The sequence below is a fragment of the Trachinotus anak genome, unplaced genomic scaffold (genome assembly GCF_046630095.1).
Source record: "Trachinotus anak isolate AG129_WGS33_773 ecotype Australia unplaced genomic scaffold, CSIRO_AGI_Tana_v1 ptg000012l, whole genome shotgun sequence".
NCBI lineage: Eukaryota > Metazoa > Chordata > Actinopteri > Carangiformes > Carangidae > Trachinotus > Trachinotus anak.
In genome coordinates this window covers 852,375-873,073 of record NW_027273863.1, presented here as the reverse complement: position 1 = coordinate 873,073, position 20,699 = coordinate 852,375, and the positions used below count along the sequence as shown (strand labels likewise).

Here is a 20,699-nt window from a genome sequence, read left to right as displayed (position 1 = left end):
GAACTCGAGCGACATCGTCGAGACCCGACGAGATATTTCAACAGACTGGCTCAGAGCTCGTCCACGGACATCACCGGAGACCTGCCGCAGCTCGCGGCTTGCAGCCAGCGTTTCCCAGCGGTCTTCCGCGGTATTAAAACAATCCCCTGCCGCCACCGGGGCGTGTTTTCATGGCTCTCGGGAGGAGTTTAAAAGTGGGACATCCGATTTAAAGTTTGTGAAGCCGTCGTGTCACCATTTGCAAAGATGTCGGGCAGCAGGCTGATGAGAGCCATCAGAGTGGGCGAGTTCGGAGCCCCGTCGGTCCTCAGGCTCTGCCCCGAGGTGCCTGTCCCACAGCCCGGGCGCGGACAGGTGAGGCGGCCGGTGTGCGGACGTGGTCAGAGCTGCCGTCAGATGTCAGTGGCGGTTTTGAAGCGATTGCACATTGTACGTTAAAAGCTGCCACTTGTGCTGAGCATGTTTAAGGCGGACTGACCAGACAGGGCTTTAGGTGTCAACACTGAAGAGACAGCCGTGTGTATGTTTCTGTATGTACGGCCAGATTCATTCACTGAGGGGGCCCAGAGCAGAAAAGTGTTGGTGGGCCCCTATGCGCTATACATGTGAGCTTCATTATTTCCCCAGGCACCCAGAAACCAACCAGTACTTAATCAACTAGTGGAGTGGCAGAAAATGAATTGTTATTCATTTTAAGAGTTGATTAATTATAAAATAATCAATTATAGAAGTCAGTTTATTTAAGTAAAAAGACAACACATTGCGTGTTATAAATATGAAAAAGTAAATACAAGATATTCTAATTTATGAGGATTTCAAAAATTAAGCAATTGAAATTGAGTTGGGGAAACATATTTCGTTTGCTATGCTTGCCCTATTGGTAAGTATCACCATAAATACATTGCATTTGTATTTTTTCTGTCTAAAATTGACCACATCTTAGTTTTAACTGTCTTGTCTGACTTGTAGCTCTTCCATGATGTGTCCACTGTAGATGCTGATCCGTGTCTATGCCTGTGGAGTGAATCCAGTGGAAACATACATCCGTTCTGGGACGTACGCCCGTAAACCCACTCTGCCCTACACACCGGGCACTGATGTAGCCGGGGTGGTGGAAACTGTTGGAGAAGGAGTTGTTGCAGTAAAGGTCTGAGTAAAAAGCACTGTGAGGATGATGTAATTTACATTAAAGCAGAATGAATGGTGGATACAGTCTACATTTATTTTAGTTTTTACATTAGATGGCCTTTGAGTAGGTCAGAACCAAGGATATGGCTGGATTGTTTGTGGTCAAATTTAAGGATGTGCTTGAAAACTGTTGTGGGCCTGCTTTATATAACTGCTTTCAATAGAAAGTAGCCAAAGCCTGCTGGAAATGTCCACCCTAATACATTTTTGTTTTAAAACGAAACTCCGTCCAGATGACCGTTTTAGCATGATTATTAATGAACACTGGGCATGAGTGTGCTGGTGTTAAGGGGAAGCAGTTTGTCTGCTCTGCAGTTGGTTAGTTGCAAAACAGCTGCTCACAAAGAGAATTTGTTCATTTGTTATCCATATTGCATTCACCACTGGTAGTAGTGACTGATCAGACCCACTCAGGAAGTGAGGCAACTATCTGCATCATCCAAGAGTCTCAGTTTCAGGGGCTCGAAAACTCTGGACTAGTGTGGACGCCAGGGGTAAACGTGAGCAAATGTGATATGTTTGGAAACTAAAACATATTAGTGTGGACATGGCCTCAGCCACTTTCAGCCCTTCAGCTGGTTGCTTCTTTCTTAGGCCCAATTCCAATCTGATTCAATTCAATTCAATTTTATTTGTATAGCGCCAAATCATAATATACATTATCTCAAGGCTCTTTACAGGGTCAGGTCAAGACCTTACTTTGGTACAGAAAAAAACCCAACAGTTCCCAAAACGAGCAGCACTTGGTGACAGGGGGGAGGAAAAACTCCCTTTAACAGGAAGAAACCTCCAACAGAACCGGGCTCGGGGTGGGGGGGTCTGCCTCGACCGGTTGGGTTTAGAAGAAGATAGAAAGAGGGGGAGGGGGAGGAGAGGGGAGAGAAGAGAGAGAGAGAGAGACCAGGAACAGCTGTGTAGGTAATGGTGTTATCAATAATAATGATGACAGATAACAGTGGTTAATAGTAAAGATGAGTAGTGGTGGATCTGGATCCTGCTGCTCCAGAGGCAGAGAGACCTGCAGAGAGAGGGAGAGAGAGAGGGAGAGAGAGGAGAAGCACAAACTACGGGAGAGAAAAAAATACAAAGTTAATGGCATGAAGTCATCGAGAGAGAGAGGGGGAGAGAGACAGAAATAGAGAGAGAGAGAGAGAGAGAGAGAGAGAGAGAGAGGGAGAGAGACAGAAATAGAGAGAGAGAGAGAGAGAGGGAGAGAGACAGAAATAGAAATAGAGAGAGAGCGCCCAGTGAATCATGGGAATCCCCCAGCAGTCTAGCTCTATAGCAGCATAACTAAGGGATGGGTCAGGATCTCTACACCCTCCCCCTACACACTCTCACTCCATTTGAGAGTTCACGTGGAGAGTCCACCTCAATCAGTGTCATTCCAAACTAACTGGGACTGGGCTGTAAAGCCTTCCAGCACAGTCTGCATCGATGCAGCCTTAGACTCCCAGAAAGGTGCAGCACTGCTTTTCAGTCTGATGTCAATTTACACCATTAGTGCTGCAGGATGTGAGCTGAACTTTTAAAAAGAAGATACAGTTTTAATCAACTACCATTAACAGGCTCATCAATACATTTACAACTGGACGTCATCCCATTGCTGGTTTAGACTACTTGCAGCCTTTCAAATTCCAAGCACAGGCTGCAGATGGTACGTGGTGACAGAAAGGTGCCTGACACAACAGTGTGTATTGGTAGCAGTCACCTTGTTTAATTAACAACTGGCAGACTGCTGTTAATATTAGAGCAAATGTATTCCACATATACATTTAGTTTGTATGTGTGTGCTTTTCAGGCAGGAGATCGTGTTTTCACCACAGCAACAGAGTCTGGAGGTTATGCAGAGTTCACTGTAGCAGCTGAGGACAGTGTCCACAAACTGCCCGATGCTTTAGATTTTACACAGGGAGCAGCCATCGGGATCCCCTACTTCACTGCATACAGAGCTCTCATTCACAAGTAAGAAAATGCCCCTCGCCACTGTAATATACATATCCACAATTTTAGAAAATTGAACCTTTTTTTTTTTTTTGATATGGAAAATTGAACTGATAAGTGTTACACAGACCCTCTAGGACGGTTTGTTATATTAATTATTATTAGGGCTGTCAAACAATTAAGTTAAGGTAAGGTAAGTTGCAACTTTATGCTAAAATAGCTTAAATAAATTTTTTCTCTCATCAATCTAGACTCAATACCGTGTAATGACAAAGCAAAACTCAAAATACTTAGCTTAACCACCTTTGGCAGCGATTACAGCCTGAAAGTCTTATTAGGCCTGACACAACAAGCTGTGCACATCTGGACTTGGGGATTTTCTGGCTTTCTTCTCTGCAGATCCTCTCAGGCTCTGTCAGGTTTGATTGGGTCTGTCGGTGGACAGCCATTTTCAGGTCTCTGCAGAGATGTTCGATTGAAGTCACTTTTCACTTTATCATTACTTTATTATTTATTGAGTGTGGATTGATGATGGAAAAAAGGAATATAAATTATTTTAGCAAATGTCTGCATTGAAACAAAATGTGAGAAAGTGAAGGGGCCTGAATACTTTCTGAATGCACTGTACTTCCTCTTGTGACTGAGTGTTGAAGTCGGAAAGTATTAGGAGACAGACATGGATCTGGTCATGAGATTTTTATACAATGTCCAGTGATGTCACTAAAATGTGTTTTAATCTGTTTGATGGTGTTTTACAGAGCCCACTCCAAGGCTGGAGAGGCCGTCCTCATCCATGGAGCCAGTGGAGGGGTGAGAGGCTTTTCTTTTGTTTTTTAAATTTTTTTTTTTTAAATAAAAATCTAAATGTCTTCCATATCCTAACTGTGGGACCTTTCTTCCTAAGGGGGACAAAAAGCAAGTCCCCTTTACATAAATCATAAATTTTAAGGTGAGTTCATGTTCTAAGGTTAGGATAAAGTCAGATTAAGGTCAGTAAATAATTAACCTGTAAAGCGCAATTCAAAGCATGCGCTAATAGGAACCGGCAGTTGGAGTTGGGCCATAATATGCACATTCTTGTAGCACTGATTTCACAAAATAGAGCCTAAATGACACTGAAGCCGTCTTTATAGATTGCTGTCTGATCGATTGGTGCAGAAAAGCAACATCAACACAAAAATCACATTTGAGAACTACACCAAAAACTGTGTGTGCTAATAGCATGTTATCCTCATCTTTTTTGTTCATTTGGAGACTGCAAGTGGAGGCTTCTTCATCTGACACCATCAGACTTTTTTTCAAGTAGTGTCGATCAGCTGCTCAACCTGTCTATACAGCTTACAGCAGCATGGTCAGCAGGATGGTGTTTTCTCAAATACTCATGCAAGCTGGTATTGTTAGAATCTTTTGCTGGCACTATACATTTGCAAAGATGGTAAATTGCATTGTTTAGGTCTCCTGGCTTTAAAATCTAAATAATCCCAAACAGGTGACGCAAACAAGGTGATTGCACAAATATGTTGGCTATGGCCGGTTACTGGACTGACAGTGGCTGGTTGGAAAATTCTAACATATCACCCAACCCTAGTGAGGGTGACGTTTAGGGTTGGGCAAGTAGTAGTTATGGTTAAGGTCAGAGTAAGTCTTTAGGAAATTAATGAAAGTCAGTCTAGTTGTTCTCTGAAGTCATGGTGTGTGTGTGTGTGTGTGTGTGTGTGTGTGTGTGTGTGTGTGTGTGTGTGTGTGTGTGTGTGTGTGTGTGTGCGTGCGTGCGTGCGTGCGTGTGTGTGTATAGGTGGGTGTGGCAGCATGCCAGCTGTCCCGTGCTCTGGGTCTCAGGGTGTTTGGAACAGCAGGGACTCCAGAGGGAATGAACCTGGTTGTCAAAAACGGAGCTCACATGGCCTTTAATCACAGAGAGGAGGGCTACACAGATAAAATCATGGTATGTATAAACATTTCTCCAGCCTGCAGAAACGCCCAGAGTTGTAATAAGATATGGCAAGATCTTCATCCAAGTTACAATCATGAACAAACACTATCTGTGGCTCAGGAGGTACAGTGTGTTGTCCGCTAATTGGAGGGTCTGTGGTTTGATTCCTGGCTCCTCCAGTCCGCATGTGAACACGTCCTTGGGCAAGATACTGGACCATAGAGTGCCCCCAGTGTAACATGATTGTGTGAATGTGTGTGTGTGGTAGAAAAGCATAGTGTGTGGAGAAAAAAGCTCTGTCTAAATGTGTGTGTGAATGTCCATTTACCATTTTAATTCATCACTGTATTGTTCTTGTCTGAAAGCATCACAGTGTAGGAAACGCATCTGAACCTCTTGGCCTAATGATGTATTGAACGTAACCCTAAAAGTACAACACTGTGTTTGGTCTTGTTGTTTAACTTCTGGCACATCTGCATCAAGCTGGGGAGGATTGTTACTGCAAGAATGCAGAAGTTTTTCATATCTGTTCAGGGCACATATCATATTCATACTTGTTTACACCCCTTGTCAGTAGTAGTCCAGACAGAAATGTGTGTTTGTTTGTTCCAGAAAGCCACAGATGGCAGAGGCGTAGATGTGATACTGGAGATGCTGTCAAATGTCAACCTGAGTAAAGACCTGCAGATGTTGGCCTACGGAGGACGTGTTATGGTCAGTAGGTCTACAGTGCTGCAGTTCTTCAGCTCTGCACTGCAGCACTGTCTGTATATTAAGCTCAGGTTTCTATTATCATTCTATTATCGTCATATCATCTGACATGAGAGTTTATAACGGCCCAGAAGTGACAGAACTACAGTGCGTTTCAGTAATGGTTTTGCTCTGTTTCACCTCTCTCTGCACATCTGCACCAGACATCACACAAGGGAGGCAAAAGATTGAAAACTGAACACACTGGACTTCATCTGCAGACTCCACAAACAATATTATGATGATGAATCATCACACAACTGATTGCCTGTCAGTTTGACTGAAGTCAGGACTTTTTTTTTTGAATGGAATTTATTAAGGTGTAATATAGTTATCAGCCGATGTTGACCCTAGTTTTCTCCCAAAATCATTCACAGATCCGTTTCATTATATGAAACTACAGTGCCAACATTGTGTTACACTTTGATGCAAAGCACTTAGGAGCACTTAGAAATCCTTCTGTTTTTTACATAGAAATCAGTCCACAGGCTGTTGTAGGCCACCGAGAAAGTCAGAGAAGTTCTCATTTATCTTACAGTCCGTTCACATATTGGCACTGAAAAAGCTTTTAATACATTTAAATTGCTTCACATTCTTACCTGTAGAACCTTTTAACATAAATGAGGGGGCTGTTTTTGGCAAATGACTTGCAATGTATGACCATCAGTGTCTTCATAATAAAAAATAAACTGAACTCAAATCACTTTTTTTCGGAACAAAGTCACACGAAGAAGCAGAACTGTGTAAATTTTGTTCAGATATATATATATGGCTGGAAGTTAACACAGACTTGTTTAAACACTATTGAAATGCCTTTTCTGCTACTATAAACAAACATTCAAATACTTATTTACTGTTACTGGATACATAGATTTACATGTCATCTTCTGTTTATTCAGTCTTCTAATTACCTGATGTTTAGTGGTAGCATCACAGCTGGGTCACTATCTCACTATAGCACTCTCACATTGTTGCTTTGTAGGTCTATGCAGCAGTTGCAGGTCATTTTCTGCATGCCATCTCTCTCACCTCTGCTTTCCTCTTTCACTGTAGGTCATTGGCTCCAGGGGCCCCATAGAGATCAACCCCAGAGACACCATGGCTAAAGAGAGCAGCATCATGGGAGTGGTTCTTTTCTTTGCTACACCGGTACGAAGCAGACATCACACAAGCCATGTCTTACGCACATGTAGTGGTTTCATTTGGTTGGGTTTTTATATGGATTTTGGATTTTTAATGCCTACACATACTGGATGAGGATACGTGTGACAGTTTCATACAACATAGCTGTGTGTGACTGACATTAATGAAAGTTGCTCTATGAATCAGCCAATGCACTTCCGTGCAATGACTGTGTACAAATTAGACTTACAAATACAAATGTAACTATTTGCCTTCCCCAGCAAATCAAATCTCTTGTATCAATCATCGTGATTCTTGGCTGAAGCTAAAACCTGCCAATTCTTATGGCCAAGGCCAGTGTCAAACAGCATACACCAGACTTAAGACAAAATAAAATTCAAATTCATAAGTCAAGTCTGGAGCTGCCTCAAAATTTAATGGGTTCTCCCCATAATCCTGCTGTCAAAGAAACCAAGAAACAAAGAGACATGGGTGAAAACCGCCATGCTGGAGGTAATAATGGACACCAAACTGTTTTTTTTACATGGAGACAAGAAAAACTGACTGATCTTATGCATCTCTTCCCTCCCTCTTCGCTCTCAGGAGGAGAAGAAGGAGTGTGCAGCATTGCTCTACGCAGGGATGGAAGCTGGTTGGCTGCGTCCAGTTGTTGGTTCCAAGTATCAGCTTGACAAGGCTGCCCAGGCCCACCATGACATTATTGAGTCGCCAGGGGCTGCTGGAAAGATAGTGCTGACCATGTGATCGATGAAGACGTATCACAAGTCAAAGGCTATCAAGTAGGGTTCAAACTAAGGGGCTCTTAGGGGGCGCTACAGCAAGCAAAGTATTGTTAAAATGTTGCTGAAAATGACCTTTTTAACTAAAATACAAACATGCTTACTGATGCTCAGTGTGGTTTCTCAAATTGAACAGGAAAATGACAGGAAGATCAACTGAAACTCATGGCATGACTATCTGTGTTTTATCATTCATTTGAATAAATCACGCTGTAAACGTTTCAGAGAGGGTCACTGTTGTATTCTCCAACTATTCAGCTTGATCTGATGACTTTGCTATTTACTGTGCAAGACCAGCTGGTAATTGAAGTGCACATTTGCAGGAGTGGGCGTGGCACAGGTGCAAGACCAACAATAACCAATGACAGTGTGAAAATGTAACTCTTACTCTTCTGGTTCAGCAGAAGAAGCTCTATAAACCTGTGGTACACTACCTGCCAGTGGCGCCAGCAGGATTATATTTCATATATTTCACACACAAGAGGCGCCTGTCCACTCGAAGGCTACCTTTAGGTTTCCCACAAGCACAGATGTGAGCAAGCTGTTTTTAGTGACGCGACACCACCATAAAACTGTGATTAGCCCACCACATACATTTTCAAAGCCCCGAAAAACAACAGTCAGCTGAATAATAGGCAATAATATCCTATTATATGCTATATTCAATATCCCAGAGAAATGTGCAGTAAAAGTGGACATTTAGCAGGCAACAGATTCCCTCATTTAACTAAATTAAACCAAATCATTAAAAAAAAAAGTACAAACAGTGCGTACAGGATTATGGCTGCTGGCACGACTGCTACCTGCTCAGGTTGTTAAAGCTGATGTGTTTGCAAACTGCGGTTTATACTTATGAATGGACTATAAGTGCAGCATTCACTCTCCTTATATCTCTGTTTTGGTGTCCACCGTTTATGAGAAGAATATCTGGCTCTTTAGCTGCTACATGTTCCACACCAGCTAGTTGCTGGGCTGGCTGTTGTTTAGTGCTGCTCTCTCTCTCTTTTTTTTGTTAACAGCCGCCTGCTGCTGCTGGAAACAAGGTTAGTGAGGGTGGGGGGTTTGTCGTCAGAAATGAAAACACATGGCTAAAAGATGCATTGCATGCTTTTCTACTGTATCGGTTCTTATTCAGTCGTGAAGGTACCAAAATATTTTTCAAGTCGACGTGCTTGTGCCAGTCAGTGAAATTAGAGTGAATAATTAATTAAACAGCTGATATGAACTTACTATTGCTGAGATCAGTACCATCATTCCTTTGATTCTTTTTTTGTTACATTACAAAATGAGATCTTTCTCTTCTTTCTGTGGTTTTAAAGACACTTGAACAGGTGGGAAATCTGCATACCTAACAAAAACAAAACATGCAAACATTTTCTGTAGCTTTAAAAAAATAAATAAAATTAATAAAAAGATATATATTTTAGGATTTTTTTTTTTTTAGTGGAAGGCCTAAATACCAGTGGTAGTCTTAAATAATATATAGTATATATTTAGAAAGGATATTTAGGGGAGTTAAAGGCTGGTTTCTGGAAAGTGAGTCAGACAGGACATCTGTGCCTCTCAGGTGACAGCCAGCTCTACTGAGCATGCTCCAGACACAGCCAGGTAACCCAAGCTAGACATTCTCATCTACACAGTACCTGCTACACCACTGTAACAAGCAGTAAAGGATGGAGCTGTGTGTTTAAATCCTCCAACAGCTAACACTTCCACACAGCTACTGTATAGTTCATTTTTATGGATTAATATGTGAGTGGACTGTACCATGTCCTTAGCAGGGGTGGAACTATGGGTCCTGATCATCAGGTAAGCAATTAGTTATGGTTTTGTAAATGATCTTGCTCTCTAACCACTATTTGTTTGATTTAGGTGGAGGTGTATGGAGGTTCGGAAACTAAAGCAAAGCAATTGATGTAAAGACTTCTCACATGTTCCGTGCTCTCTTTGGTGTATTTAGAAATATTAAGAAAGAGGTTGACCATTCATTAGCTGTGGGTACCATGGAAACTGTGTGTGTGTGTGTGTGTGTGTGCGCGCGCGCACGCGCGCGCACTCCAGGGAGGCAGCCAGAGCAAAGTTTTACATATATGACAATGACAATAAACTGGAGCTTGATACAGAAAGAGATTGTTAATCAGCTGTGTATGTTTTTCTCTTTCCCACTGAAATAATTTAATTGTTGCGTCACACTCTTGTAGGAGGGAGGGAGAAGATAAGTTTGTGACCTTGTGGTTCAGTGAATCTGATTCAAAGGGTGAGGGGAACATTAGGACTGCAGACTAAAATATGGGGAAAAAATCGTTAGTTTTTAAATCTCATGTGAAATAGAGAAACGTGACGTGTACAACACCTTACAGACCACACAGCAATGGGACACTGAAGCACTTCAGTGAAAGCCACACTATTGAAAACATTAGGGGTGAGTTTGTACTAGTCCTTTCACACTAGTCCATTATCTAACACAACTGACAACCAAACCACGACTGGATTACAGGCAAAGTGTGTGTGTGTGTGTGCCCTGGGTGGTGTGTTGTCTGTGCTGTGGATACTTTGTGGTAATATGATTCATTGTTTTGGTATTATGCCCCCTTAAAACATAATGAAAAACTAAATAGCAGATGCATTAAGCTAGGTCCTGCATTTTTGATGCTTTTAAATATCTTTGATATTTCAGTTGATATGTGTGAATGTCCCTAAACAAATGTGTGTTTTATTAAATTTTGACCAACTGTCGTGCAACAAAGTTGGGGCTGGTGCCCTGTGGTTAATCCAGCACATTACCAACCACCCTCAGTAGTCAGGACCCACTGATCTCTAGCTTTGGATGATCACATTACACAGCAAAAGTGTTTCACTGAAAACTACTTTCTGTCATTTTTGATCACTAGGGGTCAGAAAACTCCAAAACAAACAAACACTGAAATACAATGAGCTTATCAAATGTTTTTGGCAATTCCACACCCAAGCTCTGGTTTGGTGTCCACCAGCTCCTGGGATAAATATCTGGCCCTTTTGGTACTTTATGCACTGGTAGTTACTAAGTTTCTTTAATTTGGCTGGTAGTGTTCAGTGGGTTTATAAAAACTGTTTGTTGGATATATTGAGGTTTGATGAGGACATTTACACTCAACCTCAGTTATGGACAGTTACTAAACATTACCACTGGGAAAAGGCAGGTAAAGCCACAAGTCACTTTCCCCTGTGAGCCCCTGGGTTTCGCTTTGAAAATGTCACTGAAAGAAACACAAAAAAAGACCACAAAGAGTTGTAATAAAAAAAACAGTTACAAGAGAAAAGTAAGTGACCTCTTTGGAATGGCATGGTTTTTTCATAAAATGTGACCTGCTCTCCGTCTGAGTCAAACACAGTGTCCCTAAACTAATAAAAAAAGTTTGTTAATTCTTGGTTTTAATAACTGGTTAAACTTCCATTGGCTGCAATAACCTAAAACTAATCACACCTACACAATGTTCAGGAGGAGTTTGGACCATTCTTGCTACAGAGCTGCTTCAGCTCAGACATATTCTTAGGATGTCTGGTGTGAATGGCTGTCTTCAGGTCATTCTACAGCATCTCCATTGCATTAAGTTCTGAGCTCTGACTCGGCCACAACAGGTACAGTAGGTGGGTAGATTTACTATGATGCTTAGGGTCATTGTCCTGCTGCATCTCCCAGCTTCTACTGAGCTTGGGCAGGTCAACAGCCACCCTGCCATTATCCTGTAATGGACCTTGATAAACTTGGGAATTCAATTTCACCTCAATGATATCAAGCTGTCCAGGCCAAGGGGCAGCAAAGATGCCTCCATCCTGCTTCACCAGGTTCTACAGGTTTGGAAAGTCTGGACTCCAGTTACCTTTTGTTAATCCCATTGGCCGAGGGGTTCAACACACTTTCCTCAGCTACACTATGAATATTGGAGTGATGTATTCAGTTTGGACAAGAACAATGCAATGACTTGTGTCTTGTTAGTTAAAATAGATCATGTTTGTCTAGAATTATGACTTGGATGAAGAGCTGACCATATTTAAATTTATACATAAACAGAGGTTATTGTGAAGAGTTCACTTACTTTTTCTTGCTTCTCAGTTAATTCAGCTACATTATATTTGATTCAGTGTTAACAAAAACATTGCTTAGATATTATGTATATTACAGGTTAAGGTGATGCCTAAGTGTGACTGTTTGAGTTAGTGAAGCTTTATGTGCTAGGTTCACAGCAACCACAAAATACTGCAACAGATAAATGTGTGTCAGGACATAACACCAACATACTCTAATGGAGTAATGCTCTAGTTATCTGTCACCACATTTTATTCTGTCCACTTGGTTAAATAACATGGAAACATTCCCGTTGTGGAGTTACTCCTATTTTTTGTCAAAGAGGACAGCACACCAGAGGACAGTCCATTAGGAAAAGAGCTTAAGTAGAAACATGATAGGTCTCATTCAGCTACAATATCTCGCAGTCATCCACACACATTCTCTCTCTCTCTCTCTCGCTCCGTCATGCTGTAAAATCAAGTTTCTTTTAATCTTCACGTACATACATGCATGCATAAATGTATGATTAAAAGAATGAAATAATCTAATCAGGATAGACTGTATTATATATATATATATATATATATATATATATATTTACAGTATGTCACAAAATTTACAGTGTGACGTCTACATTCACCTGAAGAGAGCTGATGAGAGGAGACAGGTGATTATGGTGTTTTTACATGCAATGATGAAGTTTTAATAGACCCAACTAGATGATGATGACAGCGATGAAGCTCTGTTAGGTTACAGCCCTATGGAGGACATGCTACCTCACACACAACATGACCACTGTCATGCACTGATATCAATTATAAGTGTATTTAAAATCATTGAAATTAATTGCAACCTTGCAGTTATTGCATGTTTAAATAAGTCATACTGTAGGATAATAAAGTAACAACTACCTCTAATACACCAACATCAGTATGTAATTTTCATGTAGGTTAAGGAAAATGTGACTTTGTCAACAGGTGTTTTGCTGATGTTTCTGCCGTCAGTCTTCAGAGCCTGCGTGTGTCCTCTGTCCCATCATGCCCTGCTTTCAGTGTGGTATGCTGTGAGGATGCTGTCACCTGCCACAGACTGGCTCTCATCAGAGATAACACACATACTGTACGTGCACCTCTCAGTAAAAGATGTGTTTTCTGTTACCCACTCTAACTAAAAGTAATTGTATTGAATTAAATTTTCACTCACATGCACTACATTAATATGTCAAACTTCACATTATATGACCTATGAGACCTCGTATGTTTATAGAAATCTGTGTGTTACCTGTTTGGCCAGATGCTCTGCTGCTAACCGAGTGCTCCATCTCAATAGTCCAGCCGGCCTGAAGCTAACTGTGTCCCATCCAATGAGGACATCACAGTGCGGATAGAGATAATAGGCAGTGTGATGTCACAGCTATACACTCGGGATCTGGCCATCACGGCAGTCGTCTGCTTTATCGGTGAGAATGATACACAATGCAATGAAAGAAAAATGGTTTCATGTGTAAGTTTAGCTATGTCATGTCACAAAATATTAGAATTAGATTCAGGACACAAAAAATATATTGTTTCAGGGTAACAGAAAGGTAACTTAATTTCAAGATTAGCTGATTTGAATAAAGAGTGCATTTATTCTGGGCCCAGGAAACAGACTACCCCAGCCCCATCAACCACTTATACCAAACCGCAAAGAGGACAAGGTCATAGTTAGTCTCTTCTCTGAATGAGAGCAGTTTATAATAAGCATTTCTCAGACACTGAGACACTACAGTCTTCACAGTCTGACATCAAAGGTTAAAATGATGAGTTTACAAAAGTTAATTTAAAAATGATTCAGCAGTTATACAGAGAACATTTCAGTAAATTATATGACAGACAATGCAAACACAAAGTTTACATTTAGAGTGTACAGATGCAAAATATGCATAATAATAAAAGGCATCATTTTCTGTCCCATATAGCTGTGCATCACTATAGATTACCCCTTTCATAAAACACATTGTTGCCATCGTTAGTTCAAATTGGCTGAAATGCACAAAATACACAATTTTAATTCCACAACAGATCAGAATATGTCAGTGATATAATGGATTACATACACATACATGACACCAATTTATAGCTCTAATGATTTAGCGCCTGGAAATAATTAGATGTTGTGTCTTTTATTTTGACATGATCTGCATGAACTGTATTTTTATTTCTACATTTGAACCACGCCACTAATTATGTAATTACTGTTTACAAAATCAAGCAGTTTGCTGAGCTGAGCTACCTAACTTCCAGACTACTGTTTAGCAAACCAGCTAGCTCGCTAAATGGTAAGAACTTTGTCATGTGTGGAGCCACCTATAGTCTTGTAGTTCAGGTTATGTAGAATTATTTGTTGGGACACAGTTAATATGATCCATCAGTTTGAATTTTCCAGTCTCAAACTCCCAAATATTTAAACACTGCCAATATGGTTTGCTGTTGTTCAATAGTGAAACTTTGTGTTCATCTATATTGATATTCCTGCAGATTTACTTTGCTGTTATGAACAAATCTGTTAATTGCTACAGTTTTTAAAACAATTTTTAGCTAATTTAATTTTTAATGAAATGTACAGTATGCTCTGTGTCTAGAAGTCTCTCAACCAAAACAATAACAAAATACAGCATTGGGTGACATCAGGAAATAGCATGGGACCATGGGAGTTGTTGTCTTCACCACCATTGCTGTAAGCTTGTCCTGGTTTAGATTTCTTAAGTGTTAGTCGTTTAGGAGGTTTTTACCTGGAGCTGAATTTACAGAGGTCTCCTCCTCTCCAAAATAAACAGATCCAGTGATTATAACTGTTAAAAGCTCTAAAGTTTCACAATTAAAGTCAGTGTTTCATCAACACTGTATGGTGGACAAAAGATACCAGGAAAGGGTTGGGAGCTTAGACTGTTAATCTAACTAACCGCTCATTTATGAACCAGAATTTTTTACTGGCAGCCAAATTATCCCCATAGGTGTCCTCCCCTCCATAACAAATGGACCAGCAGATTAAAAGTGGTAGAAACACCAAATAAAGCAGTGTTATTTTAAAAATCTGTGATTCACTGGTGCTGTATGGTGGACACAGGACATCAGGGAAACATTGGGAGCTAAAACTGCTAACTTATGAACCAGACGTTTTGGTTTTTTTTTACCAGCAGCCGAATTATCCATAGAGGTGTTCTCCTCTTCTCTACTCTGTATCTAACAGGATTAAAACCAGTAGAAGCACCAAATCAAGCAGTGTTACTCTAAAAATCCATGATTCTTGGCAGACATGACATCTTGGAATGGCTGGAAACTAAGACTTCTTACCTTTGTTTCTTTGATAACTTATGAACCACACATTCAGGATGTTTTTATAGACACACCACGTAGCTACTAATCTACCAAGCAGGCAAGTCCTGGCCAGAACTCTTTACTGCAGGTCGTCCCACTTCTCTCTGTCACTCAGCAGAGGTGTCCTCCTCTCCATAACAAACAGACAAGGGGGTTAAAAGAAATAACAAATAAAGCAGTTTCATTTCAGAAATCAGTGATTTGTCAATGCTCTTTGGCAGACACAGGGCATCTCAGAGCTGATGCATGGACATCCATGAGTGGATGGGACCTGAGCTGCCATTTGCCTGGCTGTTTTCACTGATTACTGAAAGATCCAGAGGTCTGATGACTAAAATCCTTCATTTTCTTAAAATACATAGTTGACCAAGGTGTAAAAAGTGTATCTGAAAATGTGGCTTAAAACAGGATAAAAGCCAAGTTTGAGCTTCTGTCAAGCAACAGCAATGTTTTTTTTAATCTTTATGGAAAAACATTCAGGATGATAACACATGTGCATAGGAGATATGACATCACTGACAGGCAACCAAATCAAATGGAGAGTTACCATCATCAAAATCACTTTTTCTCTGGTTTGGGAATTGCTAGAAACATTTGGGATAATGTACGTACATAACTCAAAAAAATGTATAGCACAGGTATAGTAATTTGTAGACATTTAAATGTAGAAAACGTACATATTATAACTTGCAAAATGACCCTATTAAAAATGTTTGTTTAAAATCTGTAATGTAAAAAAAATGCTAGAATTGTAAATATGAATGTGAATACCCGTTAAATACACCACGATGTAAAACCCTTGCTGCCCTGCTGTGCTCCAGGTGGTGTTGGCTTGACCCTGTTGGTAGTCCTGATTTACTATCGAGTGTCTCACAGGAAGAAAATAAAAGAAAGTGAAATACAGCAGGAGGAAGAGGAGAGAAGCACCACAACGATTAACAACTATGTTAGCCACCTAGAGGTTAGTGAGAAAAAGAGGGGTGTTTTCAGGCAAGCCAGTAACAGTCAGCCTTTAGACAAGAAAGCTGTGATGTTGGACTCAAGGATAAAAAACCATGGTGACCAGTTTTGGTCCAGAGCTGATGAAGACAGCAGTCATTTTAGGTGCCCAGACTGTACCACCAAAGGACAGAGAGGGATGGGGCTGAATCCGATGAGATGGAACAACAGGATAAACAGAGAGATGGAGGCAGAGGAGGAAAGAGAGAAGAGGAGAATGAGGATGATGACAGAGGAAGAGAGGAGAAAGCCTGGGATTCAGCAGGGAATCCTGAGCAGGGACGCTCCTAACAAGTTTCTTTCTCTTGGCAACTCCAACTCTTCCCCTCATCCACAGAGAGGAACCTTCAGAGAGACACTGGAGACCCTGTCAGCTTATAAGACAGGCAGACACATGGACAGCAACAGGGCTGATGTGGAAGGTATAAGTAGCAGACATGAGACTTTACACTGCGAAAACTGCCATAGGACCTACAGACCACCAGAGCAGACAGTGAGATCAGGGAGGATCCACACCAACACCAGAGACTCTGCTTTATTTGATAACGTCCCTCCACAACATAGACTCATTGACATGGGTAGGAATATTAACCACAACCAGTTTGACATGATGAAGATCACAGAGTTGAGAAGAGAATCAAGAAATGTCAAATTTGATCTGGATTGTTTGAGAACCCTTGAGCAAAGAGATATTCATAGTGAGGACAAGAGGGAGGAGAAGGAGAGGACCTCCAGAGACAAGGAGAAAGGAAGAAAAAGGAGACACAAAGTTAAAATCCAATCTGGTCGGCAACTGAAAGTTAAACTAAACTTGAGCCCTCTACGAAAAAGCAAAGTTCATCCCAAGAGGATGGGCCACTCAGACAAAAGCAGCTCCAAGAAAAGTAAAGAGAAAAAGCAGGATGGAAAAGAAAGAGAAGAGAAGGAAGGGAAACCAAATTTTGAAAGGAAAACAAAAGTTAGTAGTGAGAAAATGAAGAAATCCACCAAGAGTACGGGCTCTTCTGAGAGAGAGGAGGAAAAAGAGGACAGAGGAGAAGGAAACTGCAAAATGACCTCTAAGCAGAAAAAAACTACTTCAAAAAGTGAGCAAGGTGGCCAGGAAAATACAGCAGCTGATCAGGATAAGAGCACACATCCAGACAACTCACAGTGTGATGATACCACCAATACTGCTGATCAGTCAGCCTCTGCAGTCGCCATTGGTCAGGGACAAAACATGCAGAATAGGAGTACTTGGAATCAGGGAGCTGGACTGGTCCCAGGAAATGCTCAGCTTTGCACCCAGCAGCTCTCTGCTGCTGAGAGGAATACCAGCCTGTCTCTGCTGGGCTCAACTGGCTCACAACTGACTGGCAGCAGCCTCTCTCTTCAAGGAGGGAGTATTCTCCTTAAAACCATGATCCCAGGATCTAATGCACTGTTCTCCAATGGACCAGCTAATTCCATTGCTCCTAGCGTAGCAAGGAGTGGGCCCAACTTGATTCCCAATGGAGTTCTAGACAGTATTAGCAGGCAAACCGGCGTAGGCCTCGTGTCTCTTGCTGCTTCTCATTTGACTAACACTGTAAATGCCACCCCCTTGCAAGTAAGTGCAATACAAACCATTCCTGTTAATAACTCCCACGTTGGAGGTTTTGCTCTGAACTTAGCACCCACCCCAGCTAATTATCCTGCGCCCATCCAATCCCTGTCTCAGAACCAGCTGCCTGCTGACATCTCTGCTCTTGTACCTAGACTGAAGCATGATCCAGCCGAGGGACCAGGCCTTCAGACTGGGGAAGGACTACATCAGCTGCCCCTAGAATCTCAAACACTCCAGACAAAAGAGAGCCTCCCTGTCCAGGCTCAGGCACCTCTAAGTACAGATGGTTTGTCTCAGGCAGCGGGATCAGTGACCACAGTGGAGAATCTGTCAAACAATAACAGTCAGAGAGGAACTGGATGTGCACCTGGTGGGTCAACAGTCAATATATCAGCTGAGGGTGTGGTTGTAACTGAAGGACCAGTAGTGGGGGTGTTTGGAGACAGCATGCAGGCAGCAAACGTGTCTGTATCAGGTGTCTCTGTGCCTAGTATGTCTACACAGAGTGGCTTCTCCATTGCTGCAGCTACTCCACTACTGCAGCAGGAGTACATGTCAGAGGAGGGAGGCTCCTCCCCGAGGAGGAAGCTGAGGCTGGTACTTCCTGAGAAGACATCAAGCCGACCGCCCACCGCACTGGAGAGGAAAATACGCTAGAAGCTCACATCACCCGTCACATCATCGTCCAAGCTCTCTTTTCAGTTGTGTAGACACATTCACTTCAGAAAGCATTCAGAGCCATTCACTTTTCTCACACTTAATTGTGTTATAGATTTCATTCTAAATAGATAAAAATTTATATTTTTGCCCAATAACCCATAATGACAAAGTGAAAACATGTTTTTAAAGCTTAATATCATGAAATCATACTGATTACTGTTGGTAAGACTAATGCCCTCATCTTGTACGTTGATGATGTGATGTTACATACTGCAAAAAATGTAATTCGTAGTTTTTTTGTGTTACAGACATTTGATGTGGTTTTCCTTTTGTAATTATACAAATCCTTGCTGTCATTTTTTTGAGCTTCAAAATCAAGGTCAAGAATGGGCCAGATACTCAGGTCTGATACCTGATACTGAGATATGAAGGTCCACTGAGTAGCTGTGCTCGAGGTTTCAATCATACCATATGAGTTTCATCACGGATGGAGTTTGCTCAGTTGTCACAGAAATGAAGTTTTTCAAATTTCTAATTTTCTTATGGACTTTATGGACTCTTGTGTGGTTTACAAGCAGAGTGTCAGTTCATTCTTAATCTTGGAAAAAAACACTGACAAAGCAATCTTAACCCTCCTGTTATGTTCATTTGTCAGGAACAGCAGTGGTGTTCCCGGGTCAATTTGACCCAGTGCATGTTTAATTATCCAAAAGATGTCTGAAACCAAAAAAATCCTAACAAGCACTGTGAATATTTCATTACTAACTCCATTACTAACTATTCTATCAATATTTAGTGCAGTGGTGTTCCTTACCTCTAACAGGTAATGGTTCAATTAGGATAATTCACTCGTTTTTCATTTAAAAAAAATGCATGTTCAAACTTTTTTTTAAATGTTTCACCACTTTATTGCTTTTGAAAGACCAACTTATGAAACACAATAGTTTTACATAACATTGTAATAACCCTGTGCCATGTTGAGCACGACCCTTGTGCCCTGATTCTTCTCTGGGGCTCCTCCAACCGGCTTTCCAGTGTAAACCTGCATGTTCAATGCATAGCTGGTGTTAGCATCACATGCTGCCCAGATTTTTATTCCATATTTAGCTGGTTTGGAAGGCATGTATTGCCTAAATGGGCAGCGACCTCTGAATGCCACCAGCCTTTCATCCACTGTGATATTAGGGCCTGGGTTATAGAGTAGTGGAAGTTGCTCTACCCACTTGTCCCACACAGTCTGAATAGCTGCCAGCTTGTCTCTCGATTATCAAATCGGATTACTCTGGAGAAAATGTGAAAAGTCTCCAGAGACATTGTGGCTCGAAATATAGCCCTGCCTGTCTCTGCATCCCACAGACTGGCTGTCGATTCATCCTTCGACTTATAGCAAGGATGAGGAGCCCCAAATATGCATCTAAATGTGTTTTGTCTAGCGCCTTCCAATTCTCCCCAAAAACACGCCTCCCTTCCAGATTAGTCATTTCCAGAATGATTTTCTGTATTGAATCTGGCATGACCAGCTCAAAAGTTGACTTGATGTCAGTCACACAAGTCACTGCCATCCTAGTGGGTCCTGGCACTGTCTTGATTATGTTTTCTGCAGACAGTTTTGCCTGACGCATATTTGGGGATGAAGACCACTGTATTTCACCATTTTTTGACATGAATGTCTTGCTTGGAGGAATAGGAATAGCAATTCCCTCATCTGGTTCAAAATCAGAATCATTAGAATCAGAATTTAGCTCAAGATGGTCTTCATCTTCAGACACATCCTCCTCCATTTCACTGTCATGATCAATGATGACTTCCAGAGCCTCCTGGACTGTCATCCTTTTGCTTCTGCTGCTCATTTTGTAAAGGTTTGCCTGACAGAGTGTAATGTTGGTAGGACTCCCATGCAGAGAATCTTTTATATGTTTTGCCCCTCCCCTGTTGAGTGTCTGCTGAATGTGGGTGGAGTTTTCCCGCGAGAACATAAATGGTTCTCGTCAAATATCATAACACCTGCACCTGTGTGTGTGCGATCTGTGTGTGTGTGTGTGTGTGTGTGTGTGTGTGTGTGTGAGTGATTGGGATGAAATATGTCTCACAAATTGACCCGAACAGTATCTATGTGATATAAACATGCAGGGGGTGGTTGCAAATATGTGAGATGAACCATTTTCATATTACATGTTGATTACATTAATTAAGGCAAGCAGAAGAAGTTTCATACTGAAAAAATACTTTTAACTATTTTTCCTAGATCTTCAAACTTTAAAATGGGTCAATTTCACCCGGAACATAACAGGAGGGTTAACCTCAAGGTAAA

At 41.3% G+C, this 20,699-nt stretch overlaps 2 protein-coding genes across 3 annotated transcripts; both read left to right on the top strand.

The window, feature by feature from the left end:
* The first annotated feature begins 20 nt into the window (after positions 1-20).
* cryz (crystallin, zeta (quinone reductase)) lies at positions 21-7,961 on the top strand. 2 transcript variants are annotated; one of them, XM_071491895.1, is made up of 8 exons: positions 21-429; positions 995-1,147; positions 2,990-3,153; positions 3,891-3,942; positions 4,928-5,077; positions 5,678-5,779; positions 6,869-6,964; positions 7,541-7,961. In XM_071491895.1, exons 1-8 carry the CDS (start codon positions 247-249, stop codon positions 7,700-7,702), a joined length of 1,062 nt encoding a protein of 353 aa, XP_071347996.1. In that variant the 5' UTR covers positions 21-246; the 3' UTR covers positions 7,703-7,961. The 2 variants fall into 2 exon arrangements, with proteins under 2 accessions (XP_071347996.1, XP_071347998.1); XM_071491897.1 differs by having other exon boundaries at positions 36-354.
* Positions 7,962-8,110: 149 nt separating this feature from the next.
* On the top strand, positions 8,111-19,901 carry LOC139629340 (uncharacterized). The gene is made up of 4 exons (XM_071491893.1): positions 8,111-9,546; positions 12,763-12,904; positions 13,079-13,244; positions 15,966-19,901. The coding sequence occupies exons 3-4, from the start codon at positions 13,190-13,192 to the stop codon at positions 18,383-18,385; spliced, it is 2,475 nt and encodes an 824-aa protein (XP_071347994.1). The 5' UTR covers positions 8,111-9,546; positions 12,763-12,904; positions 13,079-13,189; the 3' UTR covers positions 18,386-19,901.
* The last annotated feature ends 798 nt before the right edge of the window (positions 19,902-20,699 follow it).